The sequence below is a fragment of the Trematomus bernacchii genome, unplaced genomic scaffold (assembly GCF_902827165.1).
Source record: "Trematomus bernacchii unplaced genomic scaffold, fTreBer1.1, whole genome shotgun sequence".
In the NCBI taxonomy this organism is placed as follows: Eukaryota; Metazoa; Chordata; class Actinopteri; order Perciformes; family Nototheniidae; genus Trematomus; species Trematomus bernacchii.
Genome location: NW_022988050.1, coordinates 16,726,615 through 16,750,220, shown reverse-complemented (window position 1 = coordinate 16,750,220; position 23,606 = coordinate 16,726,615). Strand labels below are relative to the sequence as shown.

Below are 23,606 nucleotides of genomic sequence, written 5' to 3'. Positions count from 1 at the left end.
TGTTTTACCCAGGTGTAATGATAATTGATTATCGGCGAGCCAGGTGCAGATTCTGCCGAGCTCGGAGCTGAGGGTTTTTTCAACCTGCAATCTGCTCCTGTCAGAGACCAGCAGGGCTGAGTCGTCCGCGAACAGGAACAAGTTGCAGTCACATGCTGATGACATGTCATTTGCATAAATTAGGAACAGTAACGGACCTAATATGCTTCCTTGTGGAACACCACAGCTCACTGGGAGGGGGGGGGGACAGAGTACCGTTTACCTCCACCATCTGTTCTCTCCCCTCCAGGTAGGATTGCATCCAGCTCACCGATAGTTTATCAAAACCAATTGCTTTTAGCTTGTCAATCAGAATGGGGTGATTGACAGTGTCGAAAGCCTTTTGTAGGTCCAGCATCACCATGCCGCAGTATTTACCCTCGTCCACCTCTTGTTTGATGTGGTCGTTCAAATAAAGAAGGCATGTGTCAGTGGAGTGGGATGTTCTAAAGCCAGAGTTTCTTTTCCGCGAGGTACTTTTCGACCTGTTCATATACTATTTTTTCCATGACTTTCGAGATGGAGGTAAGTATAGAAACAGGGCGGTAGTTGCCTGGGTCCAATTTGCTGCCCTTTTTGTGCAGGGGGGTTACTCTTGCAATTTTGAAGTCTTTGGGTACTTTTCCCTGTTTTATGGAGAGGTTAATTATGTGAGCTATGACTGGCGGTTGCTGTGTCTCTGAGGAATTTGGAGGGGATATTGTCGTGGCCAGTGGCCTTGTTAGGTTTGAGGGCGCTCAGTTTAATGAGTACCTCTGCTGTTGTTACCCTTGCTAGACTGAAATCATCTTTGCGTACCCCTAGGTTTTTGTAGTAGGTCATGATGTGATCTACTCCAAAAAGCCCTGAGTGGGAGGGTAATTTATTTACAAGAGTTGTGGCTATGTTTGTGAAAAAAATGTTCAAGTACTTGGCCACATCCAGTTTGTCTGTGATGAGCCTGTTATCTGTCTTTATGTAAAGACTGCTGTCAGAGGTCAGAATGAGATCAATGGTAGTTTGTGTTGTTTCACATAACCCGTCACTGTACCCGTGTTTCTGCCGATGGAGGTCTTCTCCTCTCGCTCTTGAGAAGTTGCTGAAGCTTAGAGATGAGTATCTTTTCCCCATTATTTTCCGGAGCCGCGCTGGCTGCGCATGGACGTTATTGAGCATAAGAGCATTTATGGTGACCCGGTTTAGCCCCACACTGTTTTTTTTTTAATGGTGCTGCGAGGGCTGGACGAGACTTCATATCTGCTACGAGGATCTGAAACGGGTATGGCGGCAGCAAGAAAACCTGAAATCACAACTGACTGCAGGAGAGAGGAGAACCATTTTAAAGTTTGGCTGCAGCACGGTGATTGGCTGCTGGAGAATGAGGTGAATGTAATAGGTTATAGACAACGCCCTTGATGAGCTGATTATATGCAGCTGCGGACTGAATGTAGGCTAAATACCAGTCTTCCTGAAAGAACTTGCGCTGAGCTTCATTTCCTGTCTGCTGTGTTGCAGCTTCACTCAGAGACAGCATGGCTTCCAGGTTAGAGGAAGATTTCTGCTGTCCGGTCTGTAAGGAAGTCTTTAGAGATCCTGTCATGCTGTCCTGCTGCCACAGCTTCTGTAAAGCCTGTCTGCAGACCTGGTGGACGGGGAAAGAAGTAAAGGAGTGTCCAGTCTGTAAGACAGAATCTTCAAGAAGAAATCCCCCCTGTAACCTGGCTTTAAAGAACCTGTGTGAGACCTTCTTACAGGAGAGAGATCAAAACCACAGATTCAGACCCATGGATGAAGCTGCTCAGGATCTCAGAGAGGAGCTCCAGAAGTCTCTGCAGCCCTTTCAGGAGAAACTGAAGCTCTTTGAAGAAGTTAAAGTGAAGTTTGATCAAACAGCAGGACACCTGAAGGTCCAGGCTCAACACACAGAGACGCAGATCAAGGAGCAGTTTAAGAAGCTTCACCAGTTTCTAGAAGAGGAAGAGGAGGCCAGGATGGCTGCACTGAGGGAGGAAGAGGAGCAGAAGAGGAAGATGATGGAGGAGAAGATGGAGGCTGTGAGCAGAGAGATAGCAGCTCTTTCACACACAGTCAGAGCCACAGAGGAGGAGCTGAGAGCTGAAGACGTCTCCTTCCTGCTCAACTACAAGGCTGCAGTGGAGAGGCTGCAGCGCCCCCTGCTGGAGGATCCTCAGCTGCCCTCAGGAGCTCTGATAGACCAGGCCAAACACCTGGGCAACCTCAGCTTCAACATCTGGAGCAAGATGAAGGACATGGTGTCCTACTCTCCTCTCATCCTGGACCCAAACACTGCTCATAGAGGACTCGTCCTGTCTGAAGATCTGACCAGAGTGAGACGAGGAGGACAGGAGGAAGAAGAGGAAGAGGAGGAAGAGGAGGAACAGAAACTTCCTGATAATCCAGAGAGGTTTGATTCTGACTGGTCTGTCCTGAGCTCTGAGGGCTTTAACTCAGGGACTCACAGCTGGGATGTCCAGGTTACATACAGTAGATGGTGGGTACTGGGTGTGTTAGCAGAGTCTGTCCAGAGGAAGGGAAGCATGTGGTCTGGATCATGGGGAATATTATTCTCTGGAGATGAATACTCAGCATGGTCAGCATCAGATCTATCTACTCGTCTCAGCCTGCAGCAGAAGCTCCAGAGGGTCAGAGTGAATCTGGACTGGAACAGAGGAAAGTTGTCGTTCTCTGATCCTGACACTAACACACACATACACACCTTCTCACACACTTTCACTGAGAAGATGTTTCCATACTTTAACACTGTGGGTGAAGTGAAGATAGTACCGCTGAAGGTGTGTGTGACAGTGGAGCAGAGCAGGTAGAGATGAACGGGATCATTATATCTATGATGTTTATCTCTTAAAGCAGGAGTGTGCAAACTTTTTTCAAAGAGGACCGGATTTGATAATGTGAATATTATATCACAATTCTTATTGTCACAATTATCTTTATTTTATTCAAATGGTTATATAACTAAATATAAGCAGGCGTGAACAACTCTAAAAACACGCTCTTTCATTCATATCTGGAGAGTCAGATAACATTGAACAGACGATGGTGTGTCAGAATCAGGTCGGACAAATAATAATCTAACATATGCAGGACGGACCGTGGACATGCCTGTCTTAAAGGGAAATACACTGCTGTCTCTTTATTCTAAACATGTGTTTAGAATTTATTTTAGTTTCACTAATGTTTTTGTTGTTTTTTAGTTTGATAATCTGCTTTTTGATCATACTGTCAACCTTTATTAAATTGAAACGCGTGCATTTAGCTGACACTTTTATCCAAGTAACATCAAATATGCTGAACTGCTTCCTTTAGAGGAAATAAGAGATGTAAATTCTTTACATTTGAAATGATCTCACCCAGATTCAGACCTTTATGTCAGGTGATAGTTTAACCTTCTCTGTTTTATTGAAACTATGTTGTTATAAATTGTTCATTTGTGATTTGTGCATGATGGGAAAATAAATAAATAATATTTTTAATTCAACTGCGAGTTTGAGCAGCGAATCATTTATCAGATCCAAAATAAAATGCATTTTAATTTCCAGTCCAGACAATATTGATTTTAAATTGTTGAAATTAAAGTTTTATTACATGCAATTTTTACATTTTAAACTTGTATAATCATATAAAACATACAGAGTTACTGGGTTTAAATTAACTCCCTGACAGACAGGGAATAAAATAAAGGTTTTAAAGAGATTTCTAAGTATTTAAAAACTGAGTAAATGTTAAACCCAGTTTTCCCAGGAGAAGCCTAAACCGAGAGGACGACCCATTGCTGTTCAGCGTGGATTATCAAATGCACACGTTTATAAACTCTAAAGGATTTCATCTCAATCTAAAATACTGATTTCTTGGCAGCGGTGTGTTATCGAGTATTAACAACCTCTTAAACGTCCAATTTGACCAATCAGAATTGAGTATTCAGCTAAGACGTTTAATACAATTATAATATATAGTAAAGTAAAATATATATTGGTGTAGATAAAGTAATGTGTGCACTACTTGAATATATAAAAACATGTATGTTACAATAGAGTTGTGCATTAATATTAACTAGAGAATGCAATTCCTGAAGAAATTGCTAGTGGGAATGCTTTATACTGAAAATCTGACGCTAAACTGCTATGCTGAAATGTAATGTGTAAGAAAGTGAAGAATTTAGATTGAAATGATACATGAACACTGGGGTCTTGAATGTGTGATGAGAGAAGAAAAGAAAGTAAAAAGGCTTGGAAAAGCAGCAGAATATTTGAACTGCAAACTTTTGAACTAACTTGATGGTGAATGATCTGTCACCATGCCAACGGCATTTGATGACATCCCATAATACGCTTAGATGTGTGGATGGCTGCATTGTTACCAAACCTGTGAAGTTTTGGGCCGTTTGGAGCATTTTCACTGAAGTTATGATAAAACCGTGTTTCAAGGTGAGCATTGTGTTGCCATGGGAACGGCATTTGAAGAAATCTCAAAACTGTCCCGTAGATGTCTTCACGGCTGGACTGTTAGCACACATGTGAAGTTTGAGCACTTTTTGAAAATGTTCATAGGAGTTATACATTACATTAGGAGGTTACATTACTCTCTCTCTTCTCTTGATCGCCCTCTCTCTTCTCTTGATCGCCCTCTTGATCTTCGGCATATGATGATGACACCCCATAATTGACGTAGAGCTGTTGAGGGCAGGACCATTAACCTTTATCTGAAGTCTGCTGCTCTGAGCATGTCGGTTGGAGTGATGACATCATCGTGTTCCATTACACAGGTGTTTATAGTTGAGCTAACGAGCTCTGCAGAGATCATAGGTTTCCATTGTTCTGAATGAGAGATTAACCTCTTACATGTGAACGTTTTGTGGAAGAACCGTAACAGATATCTGTGAAATTTCAAAGCGTGAAGCATGTCAAGGAAGTTGAGTATCTGAAGTGTAATCTTTGTGTACTTTCTGGTTAATAATGTGGCCTTTTTGGCAGTTTAACTAAAGGTGTGCGGCTGCTGCTGTGAGGAAATATCTGCCTGAAATTACAATGGGCTTTAATGGAGACATGTTGAAAGTTATTGTCACTTCATGCCCTCAAGAGGCATTTTGTTTAATTATTTTGCTTAATTATTTGTCATTTTTCAAGCTACGAGATATTTTCCTACGTTTGTCATGAAAGATTATGTCTCAGGAGGAATGTAGGGTGCTGTGACATCACGCACTCTGCCTTAACGAGCTGCGCAATGTTAAAGTAAAAATGTTAAAAATGTGATGTATTATGGGATGTATCTCTGGAATTATGAAAGTTATGAATGATAAAAGTAATAGCCTGCGATTCCCGACCGAGCTGAACGTTTTGATGTTTGAACGGAGTTTCTGCGATGTTGAATGTGGGAGGAGAAGAGGGACAAAATAAGTCGGCGGAATAATACACTTTTTGTCCGTAGCATAACATATAGTGGGAATGCTGTATCAGCATTCCCACTAAATAATGATATCACTCAGATTATTAAAGCAGCAACAATCACATTTAATGAGAAAAGAGCAAACAGATGTTACAATGATGTCCAATAATAAACTAACTAACATATCTGATTAAATCAGTTTCACAAGAACAGAGGATTCTTCAGACTGAAAACAAGTTGCTAATTTTCCTCATTTTATTCATGTTTATTTCCTCACTGACATGAAGTGTCTCAAAGTAAATACAAAATATCTCTAACTTTGATTTCAGTTTTCACAAGGACTCCACTTCTCCCCTCGATTTTCTCACTTTTTACGTTTTCTCTGTTCATTCATAAAGAAAAAAGCTGACACGTCTTCACTTCAGCGGGCGCCATCTTTAACGAATCAGCATCTCTTTACTTTCAAAGGCTTTTTCAGCACTTTAATGTTATCAGTAGTAACCACATGACTTAAAGGTCACATATTATGCAAAATCCACTTCTTCATGTCTCTTCTACATCAACATGTGTCCCCTCTTCTTCATGTCTCTTCTACATCAACATGTGTCCCCTCTTCTTCATGTCTCTTCTACATCAACATGTGTCCCCTCTTCTTCATGTCTCTTCTACATCAACATGTGTCCCCTCTTCTTCATGTCTCTTCTACATCAACATGTGTCCCCTCTTCTTCATGTCTCTTCTACATCAACATGTGTCCCCTCTGTGTAAAGAGACTCTAAAAGTTTCAGGAACAAAGATTCTCTCTCTTTTTGTCCTGATCCATTTATATAAAAACCTGTCTGAAAATGAGCTGATCAGATTTTGGCCACTTCATGATGTCATAACGATGTTTTGGCTTGTGTAACCATTAGCCAATCACCAACCAAGGTAACCCCCCCCCACCCCCACCTTATCACCTGAATCTCCTCCTATACCCCTTTCACACCAACGCAACTCCGGTTCAAGCTCCGTGCTAGAGCTTTTCAGGTTCAGAACCGGTACTTCGGTTTAGCTCCGGCTCTTTTCACACCGCTCAGAGACCGACTGGTGCTGCCGCTGCTGCGTCATGACGTCACAGTTTACGTCGCTGATTTTCTCCCCAACGGAGCTCACCTCACAACAACAACGGGCCGGGGACTGCGTTGCTTTTAATCATACGAAGCCAGATTAAATTAAATAACGACTTCTCCAACCTTATACTTTTCTCTAGAGTGCCGTGGTTCATTGTTTATTAATGTGTTTCAGCGGCATTTACCGACCGCTGCAGTGCTGCTGCTCTTCCACGAGTGTATTCTCCCGTTAGCTCCGGGTTAGCTCACACGGCTCTAAAGTATTCACTGTCTGACTGTCACACAAGCAGCTGATACATATCCCCAGTTCCCCTTAAGTGAATGTGTGTCAGTCTGAATTGACGCTGTTTGGCATCACAACGCTGTTATGAAAGTTTCTCTGGTATAACATGGGTGATGTTAGCATAGCAACCGAAGCTAAACTGACTACTTGCTACGCCGTTTTCTCCAGGCACATTTTACCGGCGTATTTTTCATTATGATTCTACTTGTGATAGTCGGACATGACAACCTGTGCAGCCCATGTATTGATTCCATCCGATAGCTGCTATAATAACAAACAAAACGTCTGCCTGCTCTCCACAATGATCAATAACAGCGAACGGATGGTCAAAGTAAGGTACAAATAAACAGAATCACACGAAGCCTGGTTAGTGTTGCCTGACTTTATAAAGTGTGTTTTTTTTTAACAAGTGTGTGGTTGCGTTCTAGTCACTTTGCTCAGCACTACTGCTTGTTACAACTTTTATTTGCCGTACTCGCCTTAACTGTTAGCTCAGGTTAATCTCGCCCCCCTCCGACGTAAGCGTGACGTATGCGGTTCTTGCTTCTACACGGACAACTTTTTGGTGCTCGAAACGAACCGGATTCCGGAGCTTAGAGGCTGCTCCACTGCGGTGTGAACAGGAAAACCCGGTGCTTTTCAAGCACCAGCACCGAACCGGCCCCGAAACACCGTTGGTGTGAATGGGGTACTAGAGCACCATTGAGTTCTTTTTAACCAAATATCCCTCAGAGGGGCGTGAGGAGGGGCTCCTTATTTTCATCTAAAGTAACAGACAGAGAATCAGCACTTTGGAAACAGGGCTGGAACAGAGGGGATTATGGGATGCTGCTATGATCTGTTTGGTGTTTCAGCCAATCAGAGACATGTTCTGTATATATCTGAGACCAGAGTTGGGTGTAACGCGTTACTGTAATAATATTACTTTTGTCGGTAACGGAGTAGTGTAACGCGTTACTTTTATAATTCAGTAATCACACTACAGTTACTAACATTGCCCCGACACGCGTTACTTCGTTACTTTTATAAAATCAGTCATAATCACACTGACAGACAAGAGGGGTTTCCGCCGCAGGTTTATATGTACGTAATCTGCGCGACTTGCACGTCCACATCTCCGCGTGCAGTGCTGCATAAACATGGCTGAGTCAGCGATAACTTTCGAGGGGTGGAGGTATGCCCATTATTTTGAGTTCGTCCGAAGAATAGACAGGAATGTGACGGTGAGGTGCAAACTGTGTCCAGGCCAGAAGCTGTTATCCACTGCTGTAAACACCACGTCAAACCTCAACAAACACCTGCAAAGAACACATGCTAAGGTGCAGCTAATAGCTAAGGACCCCCGAACCCAGAGTGAGGATGTTGTGAGTGCGCCGCCGCAAGAATTTGGAGGACCGGTAACCAAAGCAGAGATGGACAGGCTTGAAGCATCCTTCATAGTAGAGGTAATGTTGCCCATTTGCACAGTGGAATCACCATCGCATCGTTCAGAGATATACTGCGCAAAATACAGATAGCAGGAGACAGAGGACAGCCATAGTCAGAGCTATCTGGATCAGTCTTATGCGACAATGGAAACTGAACTAAAGAGAACATTTGAAACTTTAGCAGTCTGCGTGATCTGCCTGTAGGGAGGGGCGGGCCGGCCCTGCGAGTAAAGTAACGAGTAAAGTAACGAGTAAAGTAACGAGTTACTTTATGTAGAGAGTAACGAAGTAGTGTAATATATTACTTTTTTTTAAAGTAATATGTAATATGTAATATATTACTTTTTTTTAGTAACGACCCCATCTCTGTCTGAGACCTGTAATATATTGATGAAAAACAGTATAATAGCGCCAGCAAAAATCTTGCCTAGGGCAGCAAATTGGTCAGAACCGGCCCTGATCATATCATTCTGTCTTGTATTACTTAAAAACAAAAAAATGGCTCGCTCGTGGGTGCGAGCCAGCTCTCGTCGTTCACTTAAGAGAGCCGGCTCGTTCGCGACCGACACATCACTAGTCCAAATGTGCAGGTCAGTGGAATGATAAGGACTCTGCGTAAACCGTTACTAGCAAGAACAGTCCTTCTCAGATCGCGTTCTTTTTCGATGCGACTTTAGAGTAGAGGGGAATTATTGAAACGGGGTGTAGTGTTCCGCGGCATACGCCGCTGCGAAAATGTGCGGCAGGGCTGTAAAGTGGGGGGGCCAATGGCCCCTTGGCCCCTTTACTTCCGGCGCCACTGCCTGGAGTCAGGTGAGCCTGCAGCAGATTGGGTGAGTACACAACTAACTGTAATGTGCATTTCTCTTTTTGATTTAACATGTGTTTGTGGCTGCAAGTTTATTACGTTCATTGATCTCTTGTCTTCCTTGGTGATGTTGTATTATTACATTGGATTAGATATGCTTTATTCCTCCCAAATGTGAAATGAAACATTACTTTAAAGAAGAAAAACAATTGTATACACTACTAATGCTTGTTGCACCAGACTTCATTTATTATTTGTATGTAACATAAGAAGGTTTGTCCTGTTTTTGGTTAATTCTACACAGTGAATGGTGGTTGTTGATAATCAGTTGTAGGCCCAGAACCGGCGCCAGAACAAATCTATAGAGAGGGCATATGATTTTCATGGGAGGGCACACAAAACCGTCATGTGCCACGGCCTGAGATTTTGTTTTGGGGGTGCTGTGGGGTAGCTTGACGTTTCATAGAGGGTGCTCAAACATGTAGGGTTTCCCATTAATGTACCGGGCGCTACAGTGGCATTTTCTACTGCAACACTCCCCACGCATATACACAGTGTACCCGCGACTGTTACAATGAAGGCTCGATAATCAGCTCACGGCATATAGGTGTAAGCAGGGGTAAAGTGCTATTTTTATAAGTGGGAGGTGGACCTAACCTCCTCATGCTCCCCCAGGAAGATTTTTCTTTTTATATTGAAGTTAAATTCATCAATCTGGTGCACTTTGAGAGCAACATTAAGAGATCTATGGATATATCTCTCAACACGATATGAAACAGAACTGTAAACAGATTTACTTTTTTCTTTAAGGATATTTTACAAATCACTCCCCTTTTAAATTGTATTCTTGTTTTACTGTCATATAGTATTTGATACCTGTTTTTCATTTATTACTCTTATATTACTATCTGACATCACATACACATAGCATTAAAGTTCACAGTTTATTTATAATTTAAAAAATACAAATATATATTTTTTACATTTTTATAAATAATTTAAAACGTGTTACATGCAGGGGCGCCGTAAGGGGGTGAAAAGTTAGCATGATTCTAAGGGCCCGTGACTAACAGGGGCCCCAAAATGTTTAGAACATTAAGAAAAAAAAATGTAAGTACCCTTTCATCAATAATTAACATTAATAGAACGTTATATTGATAAAGTAGGCTACTCACTAAACGTACGATTCATTTAACTTATTTTCTTCCAAAAGTTAATTATCCAAAGCCTCTGTACACCCCCTTCTATTTACATGTAATGGTTTGGTCCTGCGACTCCTGCCTCCAAACGCGGAACCGGCAACTGGCACTTTCTAGCAGAGTGAAAGCAAGGGTGTTTCTCAATCGCGAGTAAAGCTGCTTCAGAGCCACTATTTCAAGTGCCGCCGAAGTACTGTTCCAATCTCCAGCATACTTGGAAATCTACCGAGCCCGGCGTACCCCGTTTGGAGAAATATCGAGGCTGCACATGAGTAGACTCCGCGGTCTTAAAATCCCCACAATGCTTTGTGCACGGACCAATTTCCCCAAATCTGTGGCGGAAGATGTAAGGCGGGGCCTCTCATATGACGCACACCTGCACACTTGCTAGCGTGTTCCACACTTCGTTTTCCGAATGCCAGGAAGTATTCTTGACTCGCTTCTGAAGCAAGACGCTCGGCAGACATGTGCTACCAAGCAAGCGTACTCGCGATTGAGAAACACCCCAAGTGAGGAGGGATGCTAGTAGCCTATGTACGTGTGTTGTAACATGTCTCAACGACTGTTAATATCTTCACAGAAAATTCAGAGGTTTTTCATTTCACTGCTCTTTTAGCTGACATGAAATGCAGGTACATTTTTAGCAGCTATTCATACTAAATCAGTTGTCCCTCCCCCTGATGCCAGGACCAACAGATCCATCTTTAGGCTCAGCAGCCCTGTCCCCCCATAATGCTGAACCTGAACCAGCTTTTCTCCCAACTGAAGGAGGTGAGCAGCATTGTGTTGAATGACATGCCACTTAACATATCTGACGGGAGACTGGAATACAACATATATATATATATATATATATATATATATATATATATATATATATATATATATATCAAAACAAAAAGCTAACATCTAATTTCAATTATACATTTCAAACACAGTATTTTCCCACATAGCCAATGCAGTGTTTCCCCTAGGATGGAGTCATAGCAGCGGTGCTAAGGCACGTGGGCTCAGCATAATGTGAGTGCGGAGCGCGTGGAATTTTTTAGTGTGTGCACGTGCGAAGTGCGCCCCGCCAATTTGTTTCTATGTGTCTGCCAGCACAAGAAAGGCTCTTGAGGCTTAGCACCAGGGCCGGTTCTAGCCAATTTGCTGCCCTAGGCGAGATTTTATATATCAAGAATAAATGAAAAATCTCTACAAAAGACAAATACACTACAAAAACAGAAACTTATGGACATAGGTAATATACGTCAAAATGGCTTAAAATTAGGGCTGTGCGATTATGGCAAAAATCATAATCACGATTATTTTGGTCAATAATTGATATCACGATTATTAAATACGATTATTCATTGACTTTGAAAAAATCCATTTATTGAACTTTAAAACAAATACAAATAATAATTTGAACAGTATCTTTTTAACTGTTGATTACCCTGAACGTATAATTCAACTGAAAAACCAATACAAAAATAAATGATACATTTAAATAAATAATAAATACCAATAAACAAGATCAACAAATATTTTGGAGCGCACTTCCCCAAGCTACTAAACATATATAAATATGATAAATACAAATAAATGAGACCAAAATAAATTAGATCAAATATGTTGCAGTGCACTGTCACAACCTAGCAAAGCAAAATAATTGTTTTTTTCGATTTATGTTGTTTTCGTAATTGTGGCAGGCCAAAATCGTGATTGCGATTAAAATATGATTAATTGCACAGCCCTACTTAAAATGTATTCAGTATTGTATGAACATGTTTGAATTGGGAGGTGGACGTCACATCCTCTATGGGGGTCCGGGGGTATGCCCCCCCGGGAAGATTCTTTTTGAACATTTTAAAGTAAAATGCTTCAATCTGGTGCACTTTGAGCACACAATTACTAGAGACCTGATCTAGGGGATACAACTCTAAAACACCCATATGAAAAAGATCGGTTTACATTTTAGTAATCAAATAAGTATATAAACATAACCAATAACCTACCATAGCCAATAACAAATAAATGTAACTTATTTTATTTTTGTTGTTCATTCATATCTTATTTTACCTAGTTAACATTTATTTATTTATTTATTTATTTATGCATATTTTTGTATCTCTCCAACTTTAAACGATATTTTTGGTTTACAGTCCTATAGTATACATTGGAATGATTTCAAACCTGTTTTTAAACCCAACCCCCCCCCCCCCCCCAAAGCAGTAAACCTAGGGGAAACACTGGCATGTGAAGAGACTGCGGTACTTTAGAGAATCCGACTGCACTTTCACTATCCGACGTGTTTATGATGCGCCAGCGGAGGTCACAAATGTGCGCCTGCTGCGGTGGGGAAACTATGGAAATTACAGTTTTCTATACAGCGGACTACAACAGGGATGTTTAATAAGAACGAGGGACTACTGTAAACTCTGAACCGTGCTCTGATGCTGTTGTGTTATGCTTTATGAACGGGGACAACAGAGAAACATATTCTTCATGACCAAAGTTGGAATTGAAATAAAAAAGGAAAGTGAAACTTATGCTCGTCACCCTCTCCCTCCGGTCCACATTAATACAAATGATCCCAATACGTATGATTGTATGAACTATGAAAAGATCTTAAAAGCAATACAAATGTATTTATTATAAACGTTAGTCCTTAACATCTATCACTGTGTATATCACCATTCAAACATCTTTTTAAAAGTTGAACAAACCCCACACAGCTTAGTAAAGACTGTGAAATGTTGACTTTATTTGATCATTTCAGTAAAAACTAACGTTCATATTTCTCTTTTTGATTATAATTATGGAGCTAATTTCCTGCCATAACTCCACAAACAAACTAAACAGGTTTTACAAATGCCTTATGATTCACTAACAAACACAATGTGGTTTGCAAATACAAAACACCATCTACAAACTAATGAATTTAGTTTTGCAAAGAAAAAACGTATCTATCAAACAAACACATAACATTTTTCTAATAAATCATGTTTCAGAGACAAATTCAGCTTAGGTTTTACAAGTACACAACTTTTTTTTACAAGTGCACAAATTTGTTTTACAACTACAACACTTTGTTTTACAACTACAAAACTTTTTTTTACAAGTGCACAAATTTGTTTTACAACTACAACACTTTGTTTTACAACTACAAAACTTTTTTTTACAAGTACAAAACTTTTTCTTCTCACGGCGGAATATTACTGCCAAAAGTCACGTGACTGGAATATTACTGCCAAAAGTCACGTGACTGAGTCACGTGACTTTTGGCAGTAATATTCCGCCGTGGTTGTGCTCATACACACTCACACATGCTCACTCACACATGCTCACTCACACATGCTCCACGGCAGCAGGGGGCACTACTGAGTCCATTGGGAAGGCGGGAGGTTGAGCAGAGCATGGAACAGCTCTTGCCAGCCTGATCATTACAGCGGTGTTTCTAGCGATCCAGCATCTGAATTTAGCGATCACAACGAAAACAGCCAAGACACATATTGAGCCCAGAAAATGAATGTTCTTAGGGCTGTAAATATAATAAGCCTTTGTCTAAAATAGACAACATTGTAACTAAGGAGATTTAAACTATACAGCGATTCTGCACTCGGTCAATCAGCTGCTCTTCATTTTCTTTCCTGCTATATTCAATGAGTGATACAAATATTTTTTACCATACGTTCTGAATAAAACTGATACTGTTGGACTCGGTACTAGTTGACTGCTACCAGAAATAAAAGGAAGTACTTTACTGTGTACTTTGTGAGTAATCCTCTGTCAGAGTCCCCTCCATAGTACATAATGCATGTTTTTTGCTATCTTTGATGAATGATAGAAGGGTCATTCCAGAATTGGAGGACAATTTAGACACCAACATTTTTGAAAAATGAACCTTTCATTTGATTATTTTTTGTTATGTATTTAGGAAAAACAGATAATAAACCATAAAAAAAAGTGATTTGCCCAGCTAAGGCATCAAATGTATATTTTCCAATGAAGAATTAACCCTGTTACTCTAATTATAGTAACAGGGTTGCAAGTAACAGGGTTGAAAATCAATGCTAATTTTAGCTTTTACCTCAGGAATTAATGCTAGCTGCACAATGTAATGCTATTGTCAAGGAATGGACACACTTTATATTTATATTTATATATATTTAACAAAAGAAAGATACATTTGAAATTAATTTGTTTTTGTCTCATAATTTGAGTAACAGGGTTGCGTTTGTATGAGTGCCACACTCCTTCAAGAGTGACAAGATTGGAAATATATTACAAATAAAAGAGAGGACTTAGTTTTGGTCTACCCATGGTAGTAGCACATGGCTTGCTGATGTCCTTTCCACTGTGTCATGCGACAAACAGTTTTTTCACTTCCTCTGCCAAGCTAAAAAGGTTTCGGTAACAGGGTTGCGCGCATGTTGAGGGACACACCTTCTGTGCAAAATTACTGTTATTTAAAATGTGTTTATGATTTAACAAATTGATTTTACCATTACAAGACACATATATCAATAGAATAATACCAAAAAAGTAAATAAAAACCCTATTTTAAATGTTATAGTTGACATGCAAGTTGGTCACCAAGAAGCTGGGACAAGAGAAAAGGGCAATTTTAGGGGGTGTTCGAGAGCTATTTGATATTTTAAATAATATTTTGAAACCACTTTTTCTACAACTTTATATGCATCTTGTCTCAAGACAAGTATATTTAACACAACAAGTGCATGTCTTAGCTTTTTGGGCATGGATTATTAGATTTTTTATATGGGGGACATGAAATGTCCTCCAATTCTGGAATGACCCAAAAATAAAATGTTGCCATTAGTTCTTAATGAAATTGATACGGTTTGACTTTGTATTAGTAAGCCTACTACTAACAATACATTGAAATACTTTTACTGTGTATTCTTTTGAGAAATACTCTGTCAAAGTCCCCTCCTGAGAACAAAATCAAGCCACTTCTTCTAAGTTTGATGAGGGGAAAAAATATTTTTTGGGTGATTTAATGGGTGATGTAACATTAATGACAGACATAATATGAGGTCCTTGGCACTCTAGAGGGGTCATTTTGTGATCATGGGGCATCACCCTTACAGCATCAGGACAATATCATATGGAGTCAGATACTGGAAGTGGGCTGGAGGCGTTAACTGGGACTGATGGAAGGATGAGGCTGATGAGACTGAAGAATCTGCGAGGAACGAACTAGCGGCAGAGGAATAATTATATATTAAAAGACAGCAGCATCATAAGAGGGCAACCATGTGACAGAGTGTGTTACTTTGCTGAAGGATATTTGTGACCAGCTATCCATTCCAGGCCAGACTCTAAAGACTTTCCAAGGTGTGAAAATGCTGCTGCCGGAGTACTGACTGGAAGTATTGCTGATATCATGTCTACCATCCTCTTAAAATACTCTGTCCAACAATATCAGTCTCAGGAAGAAATGTTTTTTAACGCTTATTAAAAGAAAAACATGCATTCTTGTACTCAGGAGGGGACATTGACAGAGGATTACTGGAAAAGTACACAATAAGTACTTCATAGTACTTGTGGGGGTAGTTTCAGTAGTACTGAGTCCAACAGGATCAATCTCACGAAGAACTAATGGCAACAAAAAAGAATTCCCTCATCAAACTTAGCAGAAGTGGCTTGATTTTGTTCACAGGAGGGGACTTTGACAGAGTATTTCTCAAAAAATACACAGTAAAAGTACTTCAATGTATTGTTAGTAGTAGGCTTACTAATACAAAGTCAAACCGTATCAATTTCATTAAGAACTAATGGTAACATTTTATTTTTATCATTCATCAAAGATAGCAAAAAACATGCATTATGTACTATGGAGGGGACTCTGACAGAGGATTACTCACAAAGTACACAGTAAAGTACTTCATTTTATTTCTGGTTGCAGTCAACTAGTACCAAGTCCAACAGTGTCAGTTTTATTAAGAACTTGTGGTAAAAAATATTTGTATCACTCATTGAATATAGCAGGAATAAAAATGAAAAGCAGCTGATTGACCGAGTGCAGAATCGCTGTATACAGGGGCGGACTGGGACAACAAATCAGCCCGGGACTCTCGACCGGCCCACTTCGGTACCGCCGGCCCACCTCGGTACCGCAAGTAAGCGGCCCACCTCGGTGGTGCCGCAAGTAAATACCGCGAGGAAATTGTCGACGGGGGGGAAGGGGGGGGTGAGCAGTGACTTATCCGACCGGCCCACTTCAGTACCGGCCCATCGGGATTCGTCCCGAACGTCCCCTGGCTGTATATATAGTTTAAATCTCTTTAGTTACAATGTTGTCCATTTTAGACAAAGGCTTATTATATTTACAGCCCCTAATAACATTTATTTTCTGGGCTCAATATGTGTCTTGGCTGTTTTCGTTGTGATCGCTAAATTCACCTTGTTTATAATATTATCACTATAACACCTGTCATCAGACTGGCAAGAGCTGTTCCATGCTCTGCTCAACCTCCCGTCTTCCCAATGGACTCAGTAGCGCCCCCTGCTGCCGTGTAGCATGTGTGAGTGAGCATGTGTGACTGTATGAGCCAGCCACGGCGGAATATTACTGCCAAAAGTCTCAGTCACGTGACTTTTGGCAGTAATATTCCAGTCACGTGACTTTTGGCAGTAATATTCCGCCGTGAGAAGAAAAAGTTTTGTACTTGTAAAAAAAAGTTTTGTAGTTGTAAAACAAAGTGTTGTAGTTGTAAAACAAATTTGTGTACTTGTAAAAAAAAGTTTTGTAGTTGTAAAACAAAGTGTTGTAGTTGTAAAACAAATTTGTGCACTTGTAAAAAAAAGTTGTGTACTTGTAAAACCTAAGCTGAATTTGTCTCTGAAACATGATTTATTAGAATAATGTTATGTGTTTGTTTGATAGATACGTTTTTTCTTTGCAAAACTAAATTCATTAGTTTGTAGATGGTGTTTTGTATTTGCAAACCACATTGTGTTTGTTAGTGAATCATAAGGCATTTGTAAAACCTGTTTAGTTTGTTTGTGGAGTTATGGCAGGAAATTAGCTCCATATATAATACTGATGAACGTTCAAAACAAAGCACTTTGGCAACTTACCACATACGTTTTGAACCGTAACTTTCATGATATCATTTCTCGTTCATAATCGATTGTTTCCGTGAACGGCCGACTGTTGTGTGACGGCAAATGCCGCGGCCGCAAGGCATTGTGGGGCAGCATTTTCTCCTCTCCTTTCTGTTAGGGAGGTCCAGTGGTTCCTAAGCTAAAGGAGGTTATAAAGGAAGTTTGAAACCTCCTTTCCTTTTAATTTAAAGAATTCGAACGGCACTTATCATGGCTGCCACTGAGGGACTTCCGGGTCATTTCACTCCGTTAGGAAGGTTCCTAAGCTAAATGGACTATTCGACCGCAACCGAGGTCTGACAGAGCTCCTCCCTCACCTGAGACGAACCAGGAAACAGTAGGCTTGTTTGAGACGAGCTGCGGCTCGCCTCGAAAGTAGACGAGAATAGCCGATCGCAGCCGGGGGAGGTCTCAAAAAGCTCGCCATGAAGTCGGACAGCTCGGAGTCGGCTTCTTCCTCTTCTTCTTCTTCTCTCGGTTTTTTAGCAGATTGCAAACAACTTTAAGGTGCATACCGCCACCTCCGGAGTCGGCTTGACTCGGTTTGCATTTATAAAGAATGCACAAATGTGTTTAATCGTTAATGTCAGATATGTACTAAGTAAATACATTTGTTCCTGCTCAAGATTAGATTCAACTTTATTGTTATTGCACAGATTACAGGTACTGAGACAACGAAATGCAGTTTAGCTTCTAACCAGGAGTGCAAAAAGCAGTAAAGTGAAAAGTAATGTACACAATCTACAGAATAAAATATAGAATGAATTGAATGATGAAAAAACAGTGAGGGGTATGAATACTACTCCACTACATTTTGGATGTACATGTTGTACTCTTAACTCTGCTACAAGCGTCTTTGAGTTCTAGAGAAGCACTATATATAAATATTATTTATTATTATTATTATTTATCTGAGAGCTTTAGCAACTAGTTGTTCTACATATTCAGATTATTAGCTAATACAAAATGCCAGCTGCTATAGACTCATGAATGCATCAATAATCATAGTGCAGTAATATTATATAAATATTATTCAGAAATAGGCTACTTTTAATTTTTGGACTCTGAGTATATTTTGAAGGCTATCTTTAATTAAGTTATGTCTTGTACTTTTACACCACTGTGCTAATCTATAGAAGGCAAAGAGAAAGCAATGAAAGTCAGCAGGCTTGTTTTACACTGTCTATTTAGTGCCTCCTTCAGATCAGACACCTCCATTCATCTGCAGTTCCAATTTTAGCCAACAGAGGTCAGCAGTGTTCTACTTTTGATAAGACTTACCTTCTTATTGTATCTGAAGGTAACTTTGGAGGTCCTTTACCTGAACCCCTGCAGCCATGAGTGGCTTTTAACTTGGAATAAGCCTGGTGACCCTCAATAAAACAAAATATTAAACCTAATTAAAAATTAAACACTATACCCTGCCTTCTTCATTGTAAAACCACGTTGTACATTTTACACATATATAATCTGTTATATAGATATTTAATATTTAATATTTAATATTCCATATGTCATATATTTTTGAATATATATATTTGTATACATAATATCTACATGTATGTTTTCTATTTCAACATGTATATTTTCTATTTTCTTTTCTTTTCTTTCTATTCTTGTTTATTTGTAGTTTTGTTTTATTGTAAAATGCCTTGTCTTTTATGCTGCTGCAACAAAAACAATTTCCCAAATTGGGATCAATAAAGTACCATCTTATCTTATCTTATCTTATCTTAATTACCAACATCCTATTGGAAAATCATTGGGCCCTTAGATATCCTATCAACACCCTTAAAGGTGGGGTAGGTAAGTTTGAGAAACCGGCTCGAGATACACTTTTTGTTATATTCCATGGAATGCTCTTAACAACCCGATAGCAATGAATATCTTAAGTGCTTTGACAAAAAATCCATACAAAAATGTCATCTGTGTAGTGTCTCTACTTTAAAGAGTCCTCTCCTGCTGATGTTCAGGTGTACGTAGTCCCTCTACTTTAAAGAGCTATCTCCTGCTGATGTTCAGGGTGTACTGTATATCAGTATGTAGTGTCTCTACTTTAAAGAGTCCTCTCCTGCTGATGTTCAGGTGTATATCAGTATGTAGTGTCTCTACTTTAAAGAGTCCTCTCCTGCTGATGTTCAGGTGTATATCGGTATGTAGTGTCTTTACTTTAAAGAGTCCTACAATTAGATGGAAAACAGCTGCAAAGAGACAGAAAATTACAACAAAGAGACAATTAATCACCATAAAAAAATATTTTAGTAGAGAAATGTTTTCATTGAAGTTAATGTGTTGAAGGGAATCCTGTAAAAAAAAGTTTTATTCAAAATGGCACTTTATCAAAATGCAATTGAGTGCAACTTCAACGTAACTGTATTTTTGGTTCCTATTAGATAAGATGTACTTTATTGATCCCAAATTGGAAAATGTTTGCGTTGCAGCAGCATAAAAAACAAGGCATTGCACATAATTAGAAATTAAAAGAGTAGAAATAAACATTTCAAAAATTTGAAAGATATCAAAATAGAAATTAAAAAGTAGAAAATATGCTGCATTTGACGTGAAGATGAAACATAATAGAACATGTTGCTTACTTCCCATTGGAATTAATAAAGCATTTCGATTGTTTACATTTCTTTATATTATCTAAACACAATTGCGTTTCTAGGCAACAGCATGGTTCCATTCTTACTTCCTGTCAGCTGATGTCCTTCACTCCTTATTTGGAATGGAACCTTCAGAATTATGACATCATCTTTTGCCTTCAAGTAGAATTCTGAATTCTGCATTGATCTTCTCGGAGTTTGCAGGAGGTGAATTCATCAGAGCATCAGAGCACCAGAGCACCAGAGCAGCAGAAGGAATTTGTCCAGCTAGTGTCAGATCATTGCAGAAATAGGTTTTGTTGCAAGCAAACATTAGGGATACTTGCAGTGTTTTTTAGCGAGATAATCTTCACAAGTGAACTCAACTTTTGTGGGATTTTTGTGACGTTAATTCAGTCGAACAATTACATTTAGTTTGCTAAACAACAGGTCATTTCGTCACAGCAGTAGAGATGGAGATGAACAATAGAGATGAGCTGGCAGTCAAGCTCGAGATTCTGCAAAAAGAAAATCAGGAAATGAAGTTGTGGCTGGAGCAGGAGAGGACTTTAAGGGATAAGCTTGAGATTGAAGGCACTAAAAAGAAGGAAGCGATGCTCAAAGCATATATAGAGAAATCAGCTTTGCTGTTTAAGCACAATGTGAAAGTGAAAGGCCAGGAAATTGAGCAGAACGTCTTGCGCGTCAACAATGAGGACCTGAACATGAAATACAGAAACCTCCAGAGGTCACACAAGAAGGTCGAAGCCGAGATGGCTGCCTTGAGAAAGGCAAACCAGGAACTCAAACAACTGAAAGAACCCTGTGTTGAGGAGCAAGGTGTAGAGATGGCTGCTTTGCGTGAGACAAATCAGGAACTCCAACAACAGAAGCAGCGTTGTGTGGAGGAGAAGGATAAAGAGATAACTGCCTTGCTGAAGGAAAACAAAACACTGAAACAAGAGAAGGAGCGTTGTGTTGAGGAGAAAGATGCAAAGACGGCCGCCTTGCAAAAGACTAACCAAGAACTCAAACAACAAAAGGAGCGTTGTCTTGAGGAGAAATCTGTAGAGATAGTTGCTCTGCGTGAGAGAAACCAGGAACTCCAACAACAAAAGGTTCATTGTGTTGAGGACAAAGCTGTAAAGATAGCTGATTTGCGTGAGAGAAACCAGGAACTCAAACAACTGAAGGAGCGTTGTGTTAAGGAGGAGGCAAAGATGGCCGCCTTGCAAACAACAAACCAGGAACTCAAACAACAAAAGTTGCGTTGCGTTGAGGAGAAAGATGCAGAGATAGCTGCTTTGCTGAAGGAAAACCAAACACTGAAACAAGAGAAGGAACGTTGTGTGGTGGAGGAGGCGAAGGTGGACAAGAAAGAGGTTGTGGAGGTGAAAGTGGAACCAGAAGTGAGGCACGATGTGAAAATGAATGCCCTGGAAATTGAGCAGAAAGTCTTGCGCGGAAACAATGAGGAACTGAACATGAAATATGGAAAGCTCCTCAAGATGCACGAGAAGGACAAAGCAGTGATGGCCACCTTGAGAAAGGCAAACCAGGATCTCAAACAACTGAAAGAACCCTGTGTTGAGGAGAAGGATGCAGAGATGGCTGCCTTGCAAAAGACAAACCAGGAACTCAAACAAGAGAAGTTGCGTTGTCTTGAGGTGAAACATTCTGAGATAGTCGTTTTGCATGAGAGAAACCACAAACTGGAACAACAGAAGGAATGTTGTGTGGAGGAGAAGGATGCAGAGATAGTTGCTTTGCATGAGAGAAACCAGGAACTGGAACAACAGAAGGAACGTTGTGTTGAGGAAAAGGATGCAGAGATAGTTGCTTTGCATGATAGAAACCAGGAACTGGAACAACAGAAGGAACGTTGTGTTGAGGAAAAGGATGCAGAGATAGTTGCTTTGCATGATAGAAACCAGGAACTGGAACAAAAGAAGGAACGTTGTGTTGAGGAAAAGGATGCAGAGATAGTTGCTTTGCATGAGAGAAACCAGGAACTGGAACAACAGAAGGAACGTTGTGTTGAGGAAAAGGATGCAGAGATAGTTGCTTTGCATGATAGAAACCAGGAACTGGAACAACAGAAGGAACGTTGTGTTGAGGAAAAGGATGCAGAGATAGCCGCCTTGCTGAAGAAACAGCTGAAAAAACCACCAAAGGCACTCTGCATGGTGAAGGAGGAGCTTGTGGAGGTAAAGGTGGAGTTGGAGGTGGAACAGGAAGTGAGGGTGGATCCACCTGAGCAAACCAATGAGCCGATCCCAACAACGCAGAGGAGGACAACACCACGGTGGAGAAGATTCATCAATTCCTTTTCTTGTATCCGCCCAAACATCAACGATGACTAAAAAGGAAAACATAAGACTCAAAGGCAGCCCTGACATCGGCTTTAAAAACTTTAAAAAACAAACTCACAACATCAAAAATTAGTAAGACATTAAAACATTTCAAGTACAGTCTAAAGCTCAAAGTGAGTGAGCAACAACATATACTCACAGCCAGTCAGGATATTTAAACACTTAACAGTTATTAGATCTGGTTAGACATCAACAAAGGTTCCAGAAGAGACTCACAGTGATGTGCAGTTTTAGCCACTAGGGGCAAAAAAACAACCTTAATTTTAAAATAAATAAACTATTCCTTTGCTTCTAGCACCTCTAAATAAGAGGAACATTTAATCATTACAAGTTATCAGGTTTATGTTATATCGTCATGTTTGGTTTATAGTGTTCATTTTCATATTTAAGTTATATTTTTCATATTTACTTAATAGTTCATTTTTATATTTATGTTATATTTATCATGTTTAGTTAATAGTCAATTTTTATATGTATCTTATATTTTTCATATTTACTTAATAGTACATTTCTATATTTATGTTTAGTCCATTGTTTTCTTGTTAAGTTAAAGTCTTGTCAATCAATAAAAAAAGAATAATGATAATGATAACAATACTGACACGTTTGATTTATTTCACGTTTGTTTCTCCTGTCTAAGTTTAGCTTCTTGCTTTTAATTTCAAGTCACCAGAGATTTAGTCTGAGAATTCAACTAATAATAACAATCAATACAAAGACATTCAAATTCAAAATAACACTAGAATTCTTTCTCGTTTGTTCCTCCTGTTTTTGTCTAGTTACCTTTGTATTGAGTGACTTTAGCTCACCTGGCTCTGCCCTGATCAATACACTGACTTAAAGCTACTTCAGTACTTACTTTATTACCTTGTTTACAAAGTTTGCATTCAACAATTATCATAATAAATATAAACAAATGAAAAAACAACACTATGTATTTGATTTCTTTCAAGTTTGTTTTAGTCAACTATTTGATTTTAAATGCAACAGCACCAGCAAAAGTAGATTTTTTTTTACATTTCTGCTGATGTCCAGGTGTACAGTATATCAGTATGTAGTGTCTCTACTTTAAAGAGTCCTCTCCTGCTGATGTTTAGGTGTATTTCAGTATGTAGTGTCTCTACTTTAAAGAGTCCTCTCCTGCTGATGTTCAGGTGTACTGTATATCAGTATGTATACACTATATACACAGTAGCCTATGAGCAGTATGAACAGTATTAACAGTGTGTATGAATATGCTAAAATATATAAAGTATGACAACGGTAAG

The 23,606-nt window shown here is 39.6% G+C and overlaps 1 protein-coding gene across 1 annotated transcript; it reads left to right on the top strand.

Annotated features, from left to right (window-relative positions):
• Nucleotides 1-1,550: 1,550 nt before the first annotated feature.
• Nucleotides 1,551-23,132, top strand: LOC117473475 (E3 ubiquitin-protein ligase TRIM11-like). Its single transcript, XM_034119063.1, has 4 exons — nucleotides 1,551-1,925; nucleotides 2,211-2,366; nucleotides 20,953-21,516; nucleotides 23,118-23,132. Exons 1-4 carry the CDS (start codon nucleotides 1,551-1,553, stop codon nucleotides 23,130-23,132), a joined length of 1,110 nt encoding a protein of 369 aa, XP_033974954.1.
• The last annotated feature ends 474 nt before the right edge of the window (nucleotides 23,133-23,606 follow it).